Raw genomic sequence first — 20025 nt, 5'->3', positions numbered from 1 at the left:
GCTCTTCATTTTGAGTAAAATTGTTTAAAAGCAGAATTTATATTTCTATTTTCATTCAAAAATGTAAAAAATAGCAGGGTTTTCTACTTCACTTTATATTTATATTTTTTATTCAAAAGTGTAAAAAAAACAGCAGGATTCTTTAAAATTTGATTTGATATATTTCTTTTTTTTTTCATTCAAACCATGTGGAAAAAAAAGATAATTAAGCACAAGACATTTAGTAGATCTTTTTTCATCAGAGTACCAAAAAAATCATAATAATAACTGACTTGTGTGCCGAAGTACGTGCCAAACTATGAATTTTGTTTCCTGTTACAGCCCTAGCAAACACATATGAAGGCTGTAATGTGCATGCCAAAGCAACAGGAGGCACGGACGAAACAACAACAATGGCTAATCAGTGAATACAGGACTCATACCTGTGGAGTGAAGACGTAGAGTTCACTTTTACGTTAATAAAAACAAACAAAATCAGAACATTACAAAATCTAAATACAAAAAATAGCAAAATGCTTTTTATAGCCTTCACGCAAATCCTTAAAAGTGCCCTATATATCCTGCTCATTTCAGGAATTGTTAAAATGATATTGGATCCTAGTGTGGCACTGTAGTAAGTTTCTATTAATACAACATAAATCTGCATTCTTCTCCTCTTGGCCAACACGCTCAGCTTCCACAGCCTCCTTCCTCGACCACGCGTACTCTTTAGCGATTGTTTAGGGGTTGAGATCAGCTCCATTCCTCCACCCCCACCCGCATCCCCTGCCACCGCTTAGCGCTGCATAGAGACACACCTCCATCAACCGGTTACGTGCTTATGATTATCAGCAAACAGTAAAAAAAATAATAATAATAATATTGAGTATAATTGGATGAATACGGGTTGCGCTTTGTTCACAAAACAGCTGTCCGTGAAGTGGCGATAGCAGAGGAGCAGTGGTTGTGCGAAAACCCCCCAAAAAATGTCATTTCTGCTTACTCCAGTTTAGATATACAATTCTTAAATCCGAAAAAAACGCCTTCTGAATGTTATTTTCAAGAAGAAGCTACCAACAATACTGAGCAGTGATTGCAGATTACCACTGGACAAACGACTAGGTGATGTGATGTAAGAAATTCAAAAAATCTCCTAGAAATCTCACAACGTTCTCGTACACTACACTTCACAAAAGTTAGGAGTGGTATTAAAACTAAACAAGGATAACTTAAAAAAAACCCTTCAACCTCATGATGTGGCACTTCTGCATCATGTGGAACAAAAGCAATTACATTTTAACCTTTTTAAACATACATAAATCTGGAAAGTTGGAAATGTAGGCCATGGCCCCTTTTAAAATTGGGATTTCAATCTGGCCAGTCTGATTTTGAACAATAAGAGTGTCAGTTTCAGTATCAGTGTCCCTTTTACCTCCTTAAAAATGCAGTCAAAGGCCTTGCTTACCTCTTTCACATGTGCAGGATACATTGTGTCCATCCTTTGTTTCTGTGCACATAATCGTATGTTCACTGCACATCCCAAATGAGCAAAGGTCAATATCTATGGAGCAGTCTTTTCCCTTAAAGCCTGTAATGACAACTGAGTTCAAAATGTACATTCAAATAGGATGCAAACTTGTAAAATACATAGATTCATTTGCCTCTATGTTTATAAGTCCTTTTCTTTAGCAGATTCATGGGATTATCGATTTCATTCTGGCATTCTAGCTGCTATGCAGTATGTTAATTGAGCCGCTCATTGACAATGACCCGACCCACCGAACAGATCTATATCACATTTATCTGCTCCACCAAATGGACATCTGCATGCCTCTGATATAAACCACTGTCAATATCTGTTGTTGTAAATAAAACACAGGCAAATGGTGTTACACATTACATAAGCATGTTCAAATAAAAATGCACTGAGGGGGGGTGACATAGCAAAACATACAGCATGGAAGATCATTGAACTCACCACGATTCAGTTACTCAGACTAAGTTAGGGAAGTGTTGAAATGAAATATTGAATCTAATTGCTAACAATGACTGGAGTTTTTTCTTCATCCAATGAATCAGTGAGTGTATTTTTAAAGCAGTGGTCCCCAACCTAGCGATCTAATTTATCTTATTTATAATGCATTGTGTAAAACTAAGACATGAATAACATCAAATTAAAAGCACAAAATGAATGGCGACCCACCATCCACCAGTTCAAATTCCAAGTTCTTCCAGAGAGATTATTACATCACTGTTTGACGTGTGTGGTAAAAGGCAGTGCGCTAGCATGAATTAACTTGAGACAAATGTACACATCAGCACTCAATAAGTCATCAAAACTTACCTTTATGCATTCCCACATAGTATCAGCATTTGACACCAAATATGAGGTGAAAGAAAAATGGTAAAAATACAGTAGTAGTCTATCTGTGCAGCATGAGATAAAGTTAGCACACGCACAATGGACATGCGTCAAGTGAGACGGATGCAACAGAGAGAATCCGGACACTTTTCAAAATAAAACATAAAAAAAATAAAATAATGGAAATTCTTTTTTCTTTCTGTGCGGCCCAATATCAAATGACCCATGGCCCGGTACCGGGTTGGGGACCACTGTTTTAAAGCATCAAGCATATCATGGCCTACAGTTAATTCCTTAAATGAATATCATAGCAGAAATAAAGAAGACTGCAAGACTGCAATATTTAACCTGCATTTTTTTTCAAATAGGAAATTGTTTATTTGCTAGACAGTTTTGAGGAAACAATCTTTTGCACCATCCTAGAGGACCCTGGTGTTTTCTAGCATCACCGAGAGCAGCGGTTTGCAAAGTGGGAGGCGGGCCACCCCTGGGAATCGGTGGTAGATTTCAGGGGAGGCGCAGCAGCTTGGGAAAAAAAATACGAAAAAAAAAAGTTTCTGTAAAGCTAACTTCGGTTTAAAGGATTCTATGTTAAGAAAATCAACAGAGTGACCAGAAAATGCAACAAAATATGCTCTATTGCTCTTCACCGAAGTTAGGAGATGGTTGCGTGCTACAAAAAACAACCATGTGACCTTCCATCAACCCTTTTCATATTATGAATTACCTGGACTAGGTAATGGCCAACTATTGTCCCCAACAGAGTGTTTCTGAAGTGCTTAATAACCAATTGTGCATGCAATTCACTTGGCGGTTAATGTTGCATGAAGGAATGTCACATTTCTACTGACACCCTCATCAAATGGAGCACTCTGTTCAATATGACCAGCAGCTGAAACAGACAACCATTTGCTCACTTTTGTTTCCTAAAATTATCAAAACTGCACCAAAAAGACCCACAATATTGTCTTGTTAGATGCAATGCAAGCCAATATGGACTCATATTCCACGAGTAATGAAAGGGGGTCTCTCAGTGTTCATGACAGCACATTTTCATAGTTATTTTAATACCATCCACTGGGCTTGCTTTCGACGCCTGCTGGCTGGAAGATTAACATACTACTGTATATCGGACAGCTTCAATGTTACCATTGTGACCGTTATGTTTGTTGTTGTTTATTACCACCACTTAAAAGATATATTGGCATTATGTATCTCCTCACTCACAGCATCAAATATACAGTATTGAATGCAAAAACTGTAATTTTGCATCAACTTAAACAACATAAATTACCATTTACGTTCCCATATTTAGTACATTAGTACAGTGGAACCGTGTTGTCCAAAATGTACGGCAAAATTTTGCCTCGGTTTGCGTACATTGTCCGGATACCGTACGATATGGTTGTGTCTTGTCGTGCTGTTAATATACTGTGTGACTGCAACTGTGTTCTTAATATATTTTTATCCCAAAACGTCCTTGTTAGCAGCTTGCTAATGGACTCCACACATGGGAGGTGAAAAACGACCAGCAGCAGTAGCAAACCCTGCACACAGGAGGCAGGTGGCCAGCGACACCAGTGACAGACGCACTCACATCCAGAGCGAATTACAAGCCTGATGCGGTTTTGATTGGCTGTCAGATGTGGAGGGAATTTTTGGGTATCAAAGTTGTTCAGAAGAGAAAAAGCGGCTGGTGTTGATCGAGTACTCTTGCTAGTACCGAATCTTGCTAATATCTAAGGTGCACTTGCATAAATGTCTTTGTAAAGTAATGTAAACTTACATGATATTTTCACTCTACCGCCAATAAGTTCCCATGCCGCTGCTTTTATGTTTCTATCTCTATATTCTCTTTGACAAATCTGACACGGCAAGTATTCCTATCCGCTCATTGGTTGGTCAGTGAAACTCTCGCTGATTGGTCCTCATCTGGCGACTGCAATGACGAGTTGAACATTTTTCAACTTTCTGGGATCATGTCTAAAGCCAGCGTGTTCACGATGACATGCACAAGCACAAAATCTAACATGCATGAATTTTGCGTGGTACAGTACTTAGCTGGACGGAGACTTGCGATAATCGCCCTGTTGCGTAGGTTCCATTGAAAACGAATGGCCTAGAGGCGACGCCATCTCCCGTGTGTGGAGCCCATTATACATGGAAACATGAACCAAATGTCAGCTCTGTTGCGCGGCTATGATGTAATCAGTGGTTGACTCTTTAGTTCTTTGCTAACTAACACAGTTACACCACAAATCTGAAAAATGTTATCACAAAACACATTTTTAGAGTTTTACAATTATAGTTTTACATGCAGAAAACAATTTCAAATGCATATAAATGAAAGGGACAAATGAACATTTAAAGACCCAGTTATTTCTTGAACTCAATAGTGCTTTTCACCTTCTTTATAAAATGCTGGCATTTGCAACTTTCTTTGTCTCTATTTTGAGTTATTTTGCAGCCATGATCAAAAGAAAAGACTTAAGGTGAAAAACGCATTGAGTTTCCAGACCTTCTGGAATGAATCAATGGCACCAACCAAGGTTCCACTGTGCTTGTTTGAACCATAACTAAAGTCATGCATACTTTGCACTACTTGGCACATTTAAAAGGAGAATTAAAGAATATTTCTTAACAAAAATTGATAATTTACAGCCACATATAAAATAATACTGGTGTGGTAATTATTTCATTAATACCCACAATATGATGACTATATGGTGGATCTCAGCTGTTAAATAAAGATGAAATGTGTTCTGACTTTTGTAGGGAGATGAACACAAACCTGACAGACCCATTTTTATATCTAATCATGAAAAAGATAAGCACATTACAAACACCTGTCTATAAATCTGTCTACGTAATCAAACCAGTAATGGAAGTTTTCGTGACACATTGGTGTTCTGTTTTTGTCCAAATCTAATTTCTGGGAAAATGCAGGAAATTAGTAAGAGCAGATAATCCAAAATGATGGATTTGTTCTCCCGCTAATATCATAAACACAGTGTGTAAAAGGGGCACTGTGCATGGTTCAAGCTGGTAATGTTTTAATGACTCTGCATTCAGGTTTGTTTGATGTCCAGTATCACCAGTTCCGGGAACACGATGCACAATGACAATAAATCTGTAAGAATAGCATGTAATAATACAAAATAAAACATGAAACAGTTAACATGTCAGGAGCTACTGTACTGTACGTCCTCATGTTTCTAATATTTGATATCTTGTAAAAATAACAGTGGTTTATAGCCGAACATGACATTGGACTCAAAATGCCAAGTAGCGCTTGAAGCAGCAATCTGACTTGTGCAATCAAGGGGTGATTAAATATTTTATTGCCAGAAGGCATCGTCAAATCAGCTGTTTAGTGAAGAATGCAAAACCGCCTTCTGCTATGGGCTGATTACGGGCAATTTCAGGAACACTTGTAGTGAAACGTCTTACATATGTACACTTTCACAGCAGCGTGCGGCTGATGAAATGGTGAAAATAAACAAACACAGCCGTAATATAGTGGAACCTTCAAAGCTGGAAAAAAACCTAAAATAAAAAAACCTGGACTTCAATCATCATTAGGGTTTGGCATCGTTTGAATTTGAACAATTTCAGTTTGGATTCAAATTCCTCATTTCCATTCCGGTTCCTAACGATTCTCAATTCCGATGCTTTAAACAGTAAGGGTTTCCATGGTTTAAAATGTGGGGGCTAACCAGAATTTGTTTCTGATGTTTGAACTTCTCCATTATTTTTTTTATGATATGAACTGTTTATCAACTTTATCATTAATTTCTTACAAGGCTATTTTCAACCAGTATATAAATATCAAATCATTCAACCTGACTGTCAATGTTATGAAGTTTTTCCCTCTACAGGAGTACACTTTCAAAAACTTGTTACTTTTGAAAAGCTCATGAAAAAGCATTTTCACATATGCCGTTGTTTATGTGTTAGTGAGTTTGTGATGCTGCAGCCCCTGAAACATACACTAACCTGAGTGCAGAAACAAACAACTTGTAATTTGCTTCTTTTTCAGAGTCCAGATGAATGTTATCTATGTTTTACATGTAACAATATTTGGTTCGTAACATGATGTTGGAAATCGTCTTGCTTCCGAGTTGCGTGACATTAATGGCACATGGTCTCTCCAAAGGTTCATGCTTACAAGGACCTCGGAGGAGGAAACTCGTCTCTGTAATTCTAGACATTCTGACTTGATATTCGGAATTAGTGGATATCACGTACTAACTTTTTCAAGTGTCAACGTTTGTCTCTTGTTGTCATTATACTAATTATGTGTTGTCCTCAAAACACTTTGTGTGTGGTTGTTTAAAGAACATAAACACATAGTGTGTCCAGCCTTATGATGGTGATACAATCACAGGGGACTCCTATCTCAACAGCTCACAAAGGGTCAAAGAATGCTTCAACTCTTAGTCGACTTTTATTGTAACTGTTGAATTCAGGCTTCATGCCTTTATATAATGACAAATGGGCACAGAATAGCATAATGATGACAATGGCCACACTGTTTGAGTGGAGATCTGGTAGGTAAATAAAGTAGTGTACAATTTAAATGTTGTCAGTCATAAATACAACACAAATAGTTGACAGCTCTAATAGTGATGGAAGTTGGAGACCCCTGCAACCTGGACACTGAATTTATTCTGTTTTAAGTTAAGCAGGACAGATTTCTATTTAATAAAGACATGCATTGGTATTGTTTTATTCTGTTAACTTGACCTAAAAAATAATTATTACTGCCCAAAAGTTTATTTTTTAATAATTACCTATTTGCCAGGGGCTCTTGGGTCCAACAGTGCCCCTGGCCAGTAGAACTCATCGTAAAAAAATTGAAAAATGTACAGATTTCACTCATGGATGATCAGTATCGGAAATGGGCAGAATAAAACCATGATCTGAGCATCCATATTATTCACATAATGATGGTATGAAGTTCAACATCTCATTCACTAACTGATATTCACAATGACCTTGACTTTTGCAATCCACCAACTTTTTAATTGAGACATTTTTTTATACATTTTTTATTGCTACATAGTCTCAATTTCCGCTAAAAAACAAAATGTCTCTTGAGAGGTCACAGTGACCAAATTCATTGAAAAGAGATTAATATATTGGGACGACAGCCCCAAAAACAAAGCCTTCTGCTACGACAGAAAAGGCACGGAGGCATATTTAACAGCATATGTTTGTGACCATGATCAATAATAATACACATCTAGTTGTCTACTTACCAAGACGACAATGACAAATGTAGTCATTTGTCAGATCCATACATGAGCCGCCATTGAGACAAGGCTGCGACCAACAATCATTCACATTCTCGGAGCAGCGCCTTCCTGTAAGATAAATGAATATATAATCTTACATGGGCTTTACCTGATAAATGTTGCTACTAATAAATATGGCACACACTTACTGCACATTACTTTCAAATAAATAATGATTTAAAAGTGAAGAAAATTTGTATAGTCTGGGATGATGTCAACTATATGCTTCTTTGTCATTTAAATGCACGGGGCGTCCATTTGTCATAATTTGCATTATTACCACGTACAATTTACACAGCGGGCTAAATCAGACCCACGGGCTTGAGTTTGTCACGTGTCATACAGATCGTGCTGGAATTGGATGCAGTATATCCCATACACTTTGATAGTTTGAAGAACATATACATGCTAATGTGCTGCTCCGTCTCTTTAAACAAGGCAGCTGGTTGCCACGTCTTCCACTGGCTTGCATGTAGTCAGCATGCTACTGCTCGTATAGATGCATAAATGGTGTAATCTCAATTTTACTATCCCCTGGGCAAGAATTAAGGATGGAATTAAATAAAGACATTACTGACAAATTTAAAGCTCCACTAGTTTTGGCCTCTGGTGATATTCCAGGCCTCTGAGCAGGGGAGCTCATAGAATGGAGAGCCTGACATCCTCCGGCTATGCCCTCCCTTTCGTCAACCAAAGGTAATTGTACCATTATGACCCCATGGATGGGCGGCCACTGTGCTGTTCGTGTACTGTATGATATTCTCATAAGGGAGGCAGCTGCTGGGTGTAAAGCTAGGATAAATCCACTAGCACAAGGCACACTTTGCACCCTGGGACATCCCTAACGCTAATCATCTCACTAGTGTGCCTCTTGTACCTTTACACATGAACTTTAGCACACACAGTGCTGACTTTACAGTTAATATGATATTTTCTATGTCATATTAACATGGACGTATTCAAGAAAACTGGCTTTGTATACACATATTTGTTTTCTTGACTGCCTGTCCAACCATCAAGTGTGAAATTACACAACCAAGTGATTTTTATGTTTGCTCTCTATTTCAGAAAACTTCTTTCTTGGTGCAATTGTGACATCAACAGTAGGGCTAATTTACATAAGACCACCCTATTAACTCTGCTCATGAATGACATGGAAGCTGGGCGGAGATCTGCCATTTTATCTGCCTATGCCAAAAGCAGAGCTGCGGTGTTGTTGGATGCACAGATCATCACATATACTAACATCATTTCCAAGCCACACGGGAGATCCGGACAAAGTGGATTGATTCTATTTACAGTTGTTAGTTCCTGTTAGTTAGTTCCGTCTGCTGTTCCAAGGCTAAGGTTTGTAATGTCTTGACTTAATCCTTTTTCTCAGGTGTAGAAATAAGCAGCTGTAGTTTTCTGGGTGAAACTTGTTTTAATGTGACATGCACTCAGTTGCTCTCTGTCACACTCCTTGGCTCTTTACTACTACCTCACTAACTACTCGCTTGGCCAGGTCCAGCACATCATGTCTGATTGCTACTGCAGTAGAGTTGGACAGGAAACAGGACAGTACCCCAAAAGTGGTCATTCCGAACAAGGCTGTTGTGGATTCATGGTCCTTAGGGTATTTTGACCAAAGCATGTCACAGACACGTGATTAACATAGCTAGGAACTGTTTTAATCTGTCAAAAAATGGCATAATATGTCTCCTTTAAGTTCCAATTGTTCATCCAAGACCTCATGTTTATTATTAGAGGTTTTCTTACCCTCAAACCCTGGGGAACAGTGGCATCGATAATCACTGACGAGATCCTCGCACGTTGCCTCGTTTGCACAAGGGGAGCTGTTGCATTCATCCGTTTCTGTTTCGCACAGTGCTCCTTCAAATCCAAGCGTGCATCGGCAGGTGAAGTTCAACTGCTGGTCCACACAAACGCCGTGTTCGGAGCAGCCATGGCCCACACAGTAATCAATGTCTTCTTCACAGAAGGACCCGGAGAATCCTATGGGACAGAGGCAGCTGGGAAGGGACAAAGAAGAATTTCTTACATCTCATTTGATGAACTGTTACAACGGTTAAACTTGAGGATGGTAAATGTCACGTCTCAGTGCCTGAGTGGCCCAAACGAGTTCAAGATGCAAACACTCACCTGTAGCCATCAATCTCATCTACACAGGTGGCCCCGTTTTGACACCAATGCTGAACACAGTCATTGACATTTGTGCGACAGTTATGACCTGACCAGCCAGGGGCGCAAATACAGGTGTAGCTGTTGGCATTATTCAACACACAGCGCCCTCCGTTGGCACATGGCTGCATAGAGATAGAGAGTTGTTAGATACATACATGGAAGTAACGTTATTTATAATGTAATATGTTATATCTCGGAGTGCACTGAGCCTGACCTGGTCAGGAATCAAAGCATTCTTTCACAATATAGCATCCAATCAGTTCCTGCTCTTGGCAGCCTGAGAATGAGCCTCATTACAGAGACATGATACTCATGAATACTGATTCGTGCTTTATACTGTATTCACTCGCTATTTCACGTTGAGTCTAAATCATGTCTTACAAGACAAGATCAATGACCACTGAGAGCAATACCTCCCAAGAGCTCTTTTAAAAAAAAAAGAAAAAATAGATGTCTGTATTCATGTTTATAACTGCTGAAAGACTGAACAATCCTGATAGGATGGCTTTTCTGTGAGGAGGCCAACACAGCTCTGCAAAACAGATTCCCCACTGGTTACCTGGGAAGGTGTTTTCTAATTAATGTCCGTTGTATTTCGAGACACATGTTTAAAGGACAACTGCACTTTTTTTTTTTATTTTGCTCATCATCCACAATCCTTATGTGAGACATGAACTAGTATGTCTTTCCCTTTTCTGTGTGTTCTAAAGATATAAAAACAGCTAAAAAAGATATAGCTAAGAATGCACGTAATCACCTATTCCGCCTACAAAGCCTTCTGGAAAAAACTCCAAAAAGCGCCAACAAGGCTGCACTTCCATATAATGTGATGTGCATATTAACCAAGCTACAGCGACAGTGCTTCTTTTTATTATTAACATTGTTACGCTGAAGAACTACTTTACTGGCATATTGACACCTTGCTACACCTAGCACCTAGCTTCGCCATTGATGCTAGGTGTTGGCGTTCCTTTCTATGTTGCTATGTGAAATCAATGCACCCAGGAAAGAAGTTCAGGTAATGCTTAAAATGACCAACATACGGCCAAATACTGTAAGTATTACATGTTATCATGAATGTACCTGTTCCTATGTGGTCACAGCATGTTTATAAAACTTTATAAAACCTTGATGGAGGTTTTTGGAAGTGTTTTAATAGCGGTCTTTGTAAGCGGTATAGGCGATTCTCATTACGTGCAGTAATAAGCTACCTGTTTTTATATATTTAGAATGCCCAAAAAAGAAAAAGACATGTGTGTTCATATCTTACATAAGGATTCTGGATGAGGGTAAAATTCCAAAAGAAGTGAAGTTTTCCTTTAAAAAATACAGATGCAAATCCTCACTTTGATGCATCCACATCAGAATCGTATTTGCTGGATTAAAATGACAACATAGCCTAGTAAATACTACCATTAAATGGACAAAGCGCCACACAATCTACAAAACAATCAATCAACTAATCGTTCGTATTCCCATCAATGTCGTTCAGTGGCTTTTATTTTGAACTGTTCGTGACACCTTGACTAAAAGCCTCAATTCCAGCTGAAGGAAAGCAGTCCCACAGCATGACTTTTTTTTAATTACGCATTATTGATCCCCTCGGGTGGATTTCTCTGTTATTTTTTTGGTCGCATTGCACACACACACACACACACACACACACACATGCACTAGCCAACATGCCCACACAATAGAAGTGCAATGTCAAGGTTTACAAAGCACAAAGCTAATAAGACAACAGCTCACACATACGCATACGCACAGATCCAATTCGTAAAGATGCACTGCTGTATACTGCACTATATAGTGTGAGCAAAATAAGGATTTGGTATGTTGCTTAAGGGTAAACGATGCATAAAGAGCAGAAAAAACATCACTCCAACAAAAAGTTCTATTTTAATATTTTGGTGTGCAGCTGGATTTAAAATTGAGGACGTCTGATTCCAAAGTTCTAATGTCCTTAAGGACTCCTGCCTCTAAAATCTACATTACCGTACAGGGAGCACTTACCTGGGTGAAAACCAGGATCTGTGACAATTAGACCATATGGGACATAAATAATACAATGCAACATTTGGTACCTGGAAACACAGCGTTTTAATTGGTTAACTAGTCAAAGTGAAGTGTGGTCTTTTTTTTTAAATAAGAAAACTGTTAATGTTGTGCATATCCTGTTGTGTTCACTACGCGAGTTAGATTGGCGTCTGTGTTAATGATCTCCTATCCGTTTGTGCTGTCTTGGCAGAGAGTGTTGTTGGATAATCACTTTCAAATAAAGACCACTTCCTGAAAGCAAGCTAAATATTTCTCTGACCATTTCCTGTGCGACTCAAGATCGCCATAATATACGAACAAACATTGTTGGTCTTCTGTGACAGTGGGTTTCAAATAGCACGACTGGGCATTGTTGCCGCCTTGAGGAGTATTAATAGCACAAAAGCACAAGATTATTTTTGTACAATCTTTTTTGCTAAAGCAAAAACAGGATTGGTCGTGACCCACCAATTGAGAATCACTGGTCTAAAGAGGCATTTACCTACCTGAAGGCTTGTGGGGCAGGGCACCCTGCAGGTATATGTTAGACCGTTGGAAAGATCCAAACATTGAGTCTTTTGAGGACATGTGTTGTTGGGCAGTTGGCAAGCATCTATGTCGATTTCGCAATTTTTACCCAGAAAACCTGCAATAAGAGTTTGGATACAAGTAATGTAACCAATGCATCAGTTATTCGGCAGAAAGGTACAGTAGATGGTCCCTCATCCTTAGTAGACAGCACAAGTCTATTCTCCAGAGGATTTATTAGGCTATTGTATGCAAATGACTTTAATTTGTAAAAACAACAACAAACAAAAAAAAAACATTTTCTATAGCGGCTTTAACATTAGCGATAGCGCTGATGAAGATTCAGTCATACCAATTTCAACATAATTTAGTGCTTAAAGTGGTCATGTCATCAAAAAATGTTTGGAAAAACAATAAAAAAATAAAAGTGCTGACTTAAAATGTTTTTGTCATACTGCTGTCATCGGCCAGTAAACAACTATAAAATCAGAACGAAATTAAGTTGTGTTTATCATGTGCCCCTCAGCGAGTTTTCGGAACTTTTTCTTGAAACTTGGCATGAATTAATTATTCAAAAATGTGTAAAATATACAGTATCTTGACATGTTTTTCCATGGTTGAACTTTTTGATTTTGGTTTATTTCCATCTGTATTTTTGTCTGGGTTGAAAAAAGACCGTCTCGACAGCTGATGGTAGAAGCACCCTTATACAATATATATGGCGTCTTTCGGAAATGTGAACAGGCGTACTCCATGTGCTGTGTTTGAGCAACCGCATGCCACACAACAAGCAGGCATAATATCAAAAAAATATTTAACAACAGAAAATCAAGAAAAAAATGCATTGACAACAATATGTAAACAATGTAAGGCAACGTTTCTCCTTCTTATCCAGCCTTCAGAAGAAGACTGGTTTTAGTGATGAATAGTGTAAAATAGGATAAGTATGACAGAGGCGTCCGTATGAAATATGTTCACGTGTTCAACACTGACACTGATCATTGGTATAGTGACACACCATTGTTTGAGTGTGTCTCGTGCCTGGCGGGCTGCATGGTCCGCATGCCTCCGACTGTGATGGCACTTGCCGCGAGCTGGGAGCAATACTTCAAGATATCATTGAATGATACAGACTTTTATAGCTCAGAGCGGATCTCAGATAGATACAGCACAGATGACGATTTCTAAGTATATAAGTAGCAGAGCTGTCCTATCTAGTCTGACTGGTGTTTGTCCCACGTAGTCTTTGAGCATGAACTGATGAAGCCTGCTCGGTCGGATGAGAGGCGAAACATCTTCTGAAACTGAAACTTCTCAACCTGAACAGTCCAGTTGCGATGAGAATACTATGACCTGGATAAATGAGAATATTCACAGGCATAAGATCATACACAGTACTACATTCAGAAAAAAAAATTGCAGGACCGTGGCTTTAATACATCTTCTTACAAGCCGGCTACTTATAATTTCACTCATGTCTTAAGACTTTACTCCATACGGGTGTCCAGAACCCAGTGTTGTATTTTTTTAGAATGTGGAACTTGCTCTGTGGAACTTCACCATGACGAGATGCAGCAGATGAGGCGTAAGAGAGTAAGAGGCTTAGCTTTACTGAGATAACAGATGAGATTTAGGCGAGAGAAGGTTCGCCCTGTGGAATTTTGTTAGCATGGATCTGTGGCCACATCTAGTACCAGTTTACTCAGAGAGTTAAGAATTCCCGATAGAGGATTAAATTCAGCTGCAAAGGCAGCAGAAGAAGGGCTTCTGGTAGCTCTGGTTATAAAGAGAAAAACACTAGTATGTGTGCAAAGGATGAATGTCCAAGTCGTGTTTAAATGAGTATGAACAGCAAACATTACAGTAATGTCAAGTCAGTCACCAAACAATCGCTACATTACTGTTATGCATGATCAAAAGCGTACCAAAAGTCCACAATGTGCAACTGTCAGGGAAGCACCATTTGTCAATGTTAGTAGTGAGATAACAAATACAGGGGACAAAATACATACGAGGACATCTGGGCAACCTTTATTTCCCCAAACAAACAGGCAGGCTGGAGAGGAAATGCTTGGACTGGGTGTTGGAAGCGGGTGTCATATGATAACCTGAGTCTCCTGGGGTATTATCCGTCTAATTCAACTTGACATCTGTGATGCGAGGCTCCCACTCAATAACCCAATGACAAAGCCACTCGACCAACCTGCTCATTCCTCTGACATCATGGCCAGATTTCCACATTGATCCTCAGCCAAAACACTCAAGGGACAGTTGCATCAGATCTAGTGTGCAATGCTGGGCCTTTTCATGTTAAAAAGGCAATATTACTTGTGGTCACTGGTGATGGGGCGAAACATGAAGTCATCACAATGCATTACAATTATTTGTGTGAAATGTACTACAGGATGTAAATATATGTAAATTGTAATTCAACTGAAAAAGCGTGAACATAATGTAAATGGCAGGATGTATACTGCTGTGGATGCTCCAATTGCAGTACATACAGTATATGTGTAGGCACATGCAGTCAAACCAATCAAGTCAAAAATTGGATGCCTTACTTTTGTCACATGCCTGTATTGGTTTATGTGAGCTAGCTCTTCTACTCCTGACATTCGGCACACAAAAGGGAGAATGAAAGTGAAAATTTGTCAAAACCTGCAAATGTCCTGGTTTGGGTGGCTTAGTGACGAATGGCTGAATTTGTGTGAACTGCCCATTTAATTCACAAGAAAAAAAAGGTACAACTTTGTTAAAATTACTGAAATAGATACTGTTAATTTCCATGCTGTGATGTCAGCTACTGTTATTAACTCACAAAATTTTAACATGATCTAAATGAATCGAATAAAATGAATCAACAGATTTTAATTTGGGTCTGAATCCTTGGAACCTTTATTCCAAGGACCATGTAGAGTTAAACGGTCCTTATTGAGTCAAAAAGGAACTATTCTTCAACAGCATTCATGTTGACCAACCACACTGTTAATCAGTAAAGTCTTTTCGGAAAAATGTGTTCTGATATAATTCTCTGCCCACAGTGCCTTGCCTCCTGCTCCATTAAGGAGGCCAATGTGACTGCCAGACACGATGTCTGCCCTGCCAACAACACAGAGCCCCTGCGAGAGCACCTTCACTATTCATTTGGTTAATGTAAATTCAAGTCTCAGCCGGTGAGGCAAAATAAGCAATTATTGCGAAATTATTTTAATGGGAGTTTCAAGATATAACATTTGCACAAATCTGATGCATTTTAAGTCTGGTAATGAGCTTTGTGATTTCTTCTCGACTGTCAATCACAGGCCAAGATTGTTAAACAGACTTTTCTTGCTGCCCCTAATGCACAAATGAAGACTTGTTATTTGTGTAAAGAGGAGGCACAAAGGTAGTGTGGTTTGCATTGTTGCCCCACAGCTGGGATTGAATCTTTGTCAGGAGTGTGCGGAAAACTCAACATGGTGCTTTATACAGTTAGGCTGTCATCCGTCTTCACTTGCTGCCTTTATTTGTGTCTTCAGTAAGTGGAAAACATGCTCGATTAGGTTGAGATCGGGCAGCTGATTTGGCCAGTGAAGAACATATCATTCCTTTGCCTTCAAAAAGTATTGAGTTTCTTTTTAAATCAGTTACAGCAAGACACAAAAAGCAGATGATCACAGAATGTTTTTCTTGATGAAATTATCATAACCAGGGGTGTATTTAGCCATTTGGGGCCCATGGCAAACCCAGGAATTGGGGCCTTCCACATCCTTGCACTGCACAAAAAAAAACTGCAAGTTTTTTATTTATTTATTCTAATCAAAATTTTTGCAAAAGGTGAGTATGGCATTTCAGCCAGTTTTTCCTGCTTTTGATATCTGTTAGTTAGTCATCTTAAGTTGCTAGGCACATTGCCATGTTAATTCCCCCCATTTCCCCCATCTACTAACAAGTGTGAATATGAGACAATTCTCCTATTTCCTGGCCTACATAAAGTCCTTCAAATCCTCCTGGGGGGGGATTATTATTACCTAACAAGTGAATCATCTCAACGCTTTTACTGTAATTGATAAGACCATTAAGCGACATTAAATATAGTTGACCGCTTTAATACTCACATCTTTGTGTGATGAAAAGCGTCACTCACAGCTTCATCCCTAAAACTACTGCATTCTCCTGGCTGCCTACCTTTGGTAGTTTTGATCAAATCTGTTTGTTTTCCTCTCGCCTTCTTCTCTTCTCCGCTCCACTAGGTAAGTTTGCATCTCCAAACTGCGCCAACATGTTTGTTTTGCTCCCGTTTTCCGGAATCAATCTGCACATGCGTGGTAACATGGAATAGTCCATTCCATGAGAACGGAGGGGGCGGTCGAAAAGATCATGATAGATTACACATTTTTATGTAGTTTTACGTGCGTGAATGAAGACTAAAACAGTAATATACTTTAAATCAAAGAAAATAAATCAATAATCAGTTTTTATGAGATGTTTGGGGGCCCTTGGAAATCTCGGGGCCCCACGTAATTGCTTGTGTTTGCCTAACAGTAAGTCCGCCCCTGGTCATAACATCAACAGAAGCCAAGAAGGAGAAAATGCCTTAAATGCGATTCTTTGTAAAGAGTAAGTTCAGCGTGTATCAGAATGATGGTAAGACGTAAGAAGTACGAAGAAGGAAAAACAGCTCATGATCCAAAGCATACCACATCATGTGCAGTGTTATGACTTTGGCAACTATGGTTGCTGATTGAGCTGACTCACTGGCGTGACAGCAGTAACAAGATGCATTGTGAGATGTATAGTGCTATACTCTTTCAGCAAAATGTTCTTACATATATATATATATTTTTTTTTAAATGTATGTAATTAGGAGCGAGTGCATACTGTCCCTTTGACTGTATTTTAGTTGGTGGGATGTGTTACAAAAACTGCATTTGATGCAGTCTAATAAATTATGCCGGCTTCTCGTGCTTAGTTTCAACAGTCAAAATGTGTTTTTGCAAAGAGATGGCACTGGCAAAGGCTAATCACCTGTGGGTTTCAGTGAGCATTAAAAAGACCAGAGGGTCCCTGGCTGACAGTCAGAGGGCTCGCCCAGTGCAAAAAGTCTGCATTAGCGCTCGCCACATCAGCTAATGCAGATATTTATACACAACGGCCTCCATTTGGAAAAAAAACAAAACATACCTGTAGGACATTGGCATTGGTAGTGTCCAACCAAGTCAAAGCATGTGCCATGGTGCCGGCAGGGGTTGGAGTGGCACTCGTTGATCTCCGTCTCACAGTGTGTTCCTGGCAATAGACATTGGAAAATATGCAGTGTCTGTTCACAAGTGATGTGGGGGGAAAATGATTTTTTTACATTTACATTGCAAATATTGTACAGTCGTCCCTCATTTATCGCGGTTAATTGGTTCCAGACCTGACCGTGATAGTTGAATTCCTGCAAAGTAGGATTCAATATTAATCAATGAAATATTTTTTATAGAGCATAGAAAACATGTTTATGACCTTCTAACATAATTAGAGCCCTGTAGACATGAATTAACATCCCTATAGTCATCTTTACACTTGTATTACTTAATATAATAGACATAAGCAATAATAAGACATAGACTGTTAGCAATGGGAAAGTTCCTTGATGTTGTAGTATCTTGAATGTAATGTGCGTCGATTGCAAAGCATTAAAAAAAAGATCGACATCAGCCTATCATCCATACTGACTATGACTTTATATTTTACAGGACAGCCAGTTTGTTAATCTGGCATACATTGACATACAGTACACTCCCACAATACTGTGAGCTTTTAACTTGTGCGCAGGCAACGGGATCCCTGAAGTGACATAAGAGATGGCCGACGCTTTAATAATACTGTAGCAATCTACCAAGCTCACTAGTTAGCCTCCAATTTATTTATTCTAAACTATATGTTCTAAAAATACGTTTGATGGCTGACTAAATGCAGCTAATGTCTCATCAATGTAACATTACTGATGCCTCGTAGTGACCAGAATACTACATATGACTTGTCTTTTAATCGTTTTTGACTAATAATAGGCCATGGTCAACCACAAAAACAGCAATCATTTATTAATGAATCATTTTTATTATTTTAAGGAGCAATATAAACTGCAATGTAGTGAAAAATGACTGTACACCAATTTAATTTCCAACATCAGGGCTTTATCTTTTCATGTGTTCTGTTGTTTCAAATTATATTTTCATTCCAATTGTTTAAGTACACATAAGATTCATAAACTACTGCGGAAAAAACTCAAAAAACTGGGAAATCTTACTTTCCCTAGTCCTATGTGGACAAAATTGACAATATGTCATTTTATGACGTGGACACTTGCGGCTTATACACTGGAATTTACGTTTTTTTTTTTTTCATCAATCAGTTATTAGATATCATCATAAAACAAAACTGTTTCTGCATGGGAAATACACAGTTATTATTAGTCGTAACTAATATTACTTTGTTACTTAAGAGAAGCAAAAAGGCAAGTTGAATTTTGTTTAAATGGTTATGTACTGTACCTATTACCGAGTAGACCAACGTGAGTCCCCGGTGTCTTGTCAACAGTGTTGCTGCTGCTGAAAGAAGGTTGTTAGCTTTGTATGGACACAGCCCATGAGGCACGGGTTGCAGGTTGCTTAATAGGTATTTTAGAGCTCAGCAAAAGCTTAGGAACAGTTGTGTTCTACGGCTCTGTTAGCAGGGTGGAAGGGGTTTCCAATGCAGGCTATTAATTCAGAATGTCCCCTCATCAATAACAGAACACGTAAATAAAATTGTGCTTTGACAGACGTGCCTTTATGTAGCAGAAGACCTGCAATGATTGATATCATCAGCCCCGTAGATGCTATAGCTCATTATATACAGACAGTGTCATGCTTTGCTGCAGCTTACGTTAGAAATAGTCATTTGCAATGCCCATACAGTACATGGAGAGCGCGTGTGGTAATTTGTGACTGGAAATATATCAGGTAAGTAAGGTCACGCTACTTGAATTGCTAATGCTGTTACAGTGGAACCTCGGTTAGCAGCCGCCTCGGTCTGCATGTTTTCGGTTAACATCAAATTTACGCCACAATTTTGCCTCGGTTTGCATGCATTCTCCGGTTACTGCTGCGCGTCTTGTTGTTTTATTAATATGCTGCATTTAAGACATAATGAAGACTTGTGCTCGTGTGTGTTACTGTAAATGTGTTCTGGTGCTAGAAGGGGAGCAGAATGGACATGCGGACAGGAACTGATGTTGGGGGTTCAGAGTTGAGTTTTAGTTTGGCGTGGGTTACGGCTGCAACAGTAGCTCGTGTTCGGGATTATGGTGCTTATTTTGAGATCATTCAAACCTGCAATAAAAGCCTGTTGTTCCGGCAATCAAGTGTGTCTCACCGAACATTACAGTAACATCACTGACACCTAGTGACCAGTGTGGAATACTACATCTCATCACAGTGTCTTTGAATTCCTGTTACAAAAGCCTTATATTTCTATTTTAGTTAATTTCAACATTTTTATGCTTGTAAATGTTTAAATTAGGCAAAAAATGTAAAATTTGCTTAAATATGCATATAATAGTCAACATCTACACAGTCAACCACGAAACCGCATGATTTATTAATCAATATGATTAGAAAAACCATGATAGAG

General features: G+C 38.9%; 1 protein-coding gene across 13 annotated transcripts in view; it reads right to left on the bottom strand.

Moving 5' to 3' along the window:
- Positions 1–20025, bottom strand: part of eys (eyes shut homolog) — a 259527-nt gene that overhangs the window by 194222 nt on the left and 45280 nt on the right. For all 13 annotated transcript variants that reach the window (XM_054798574.1, XM_054798573.1, XM_054798572.1 and 10 more), the window contains 6 exons: positions 17551–17655; positions 12366–12505; positions 9781–9944; positions 9397–9650; positions 7603–7707; positions 1445–1567 (listed from right to left, as the gene is read on the bottom strand). In XM_054798574.1, coding sequence (XP_054654549.1) covers positions 1445–1567; positions 7603–7707; positions 9397–9650; positions 9781–9944; positions 12366–12505; positions 17551–17655 — 891 coding nt within the window. The remainder of the gene's footprint in view (positions 1–1444; positions 1568–7602; positions 7708–9396; positions 9651–9780; positions 9945–12365; positions 12506–17550; positions 17656–20025) is intronic.

The sequence above is a fragment of the Dunckerocampus dactyliophorus genome, chromosome 14 (genome assembly GCF_027744805.1).
Source record: "Dunckerocampus dactyliophorus isolate RoL2022-P2 chromosome 14, RoL_Ddac_1.1, whole genome shotgun sequence".
Taxonomy (NCBI): domain Eukaryota; kingdom Metazoa; phylum Chordata; class Actinopteri; order Syngnathiformes; family Syngnathidae; genus Dunckerocampus; species Dunckerocampus dactyliophorus.
This window is presented reverse-complemented; position numbering and strand designations above follow the sequence as displayed.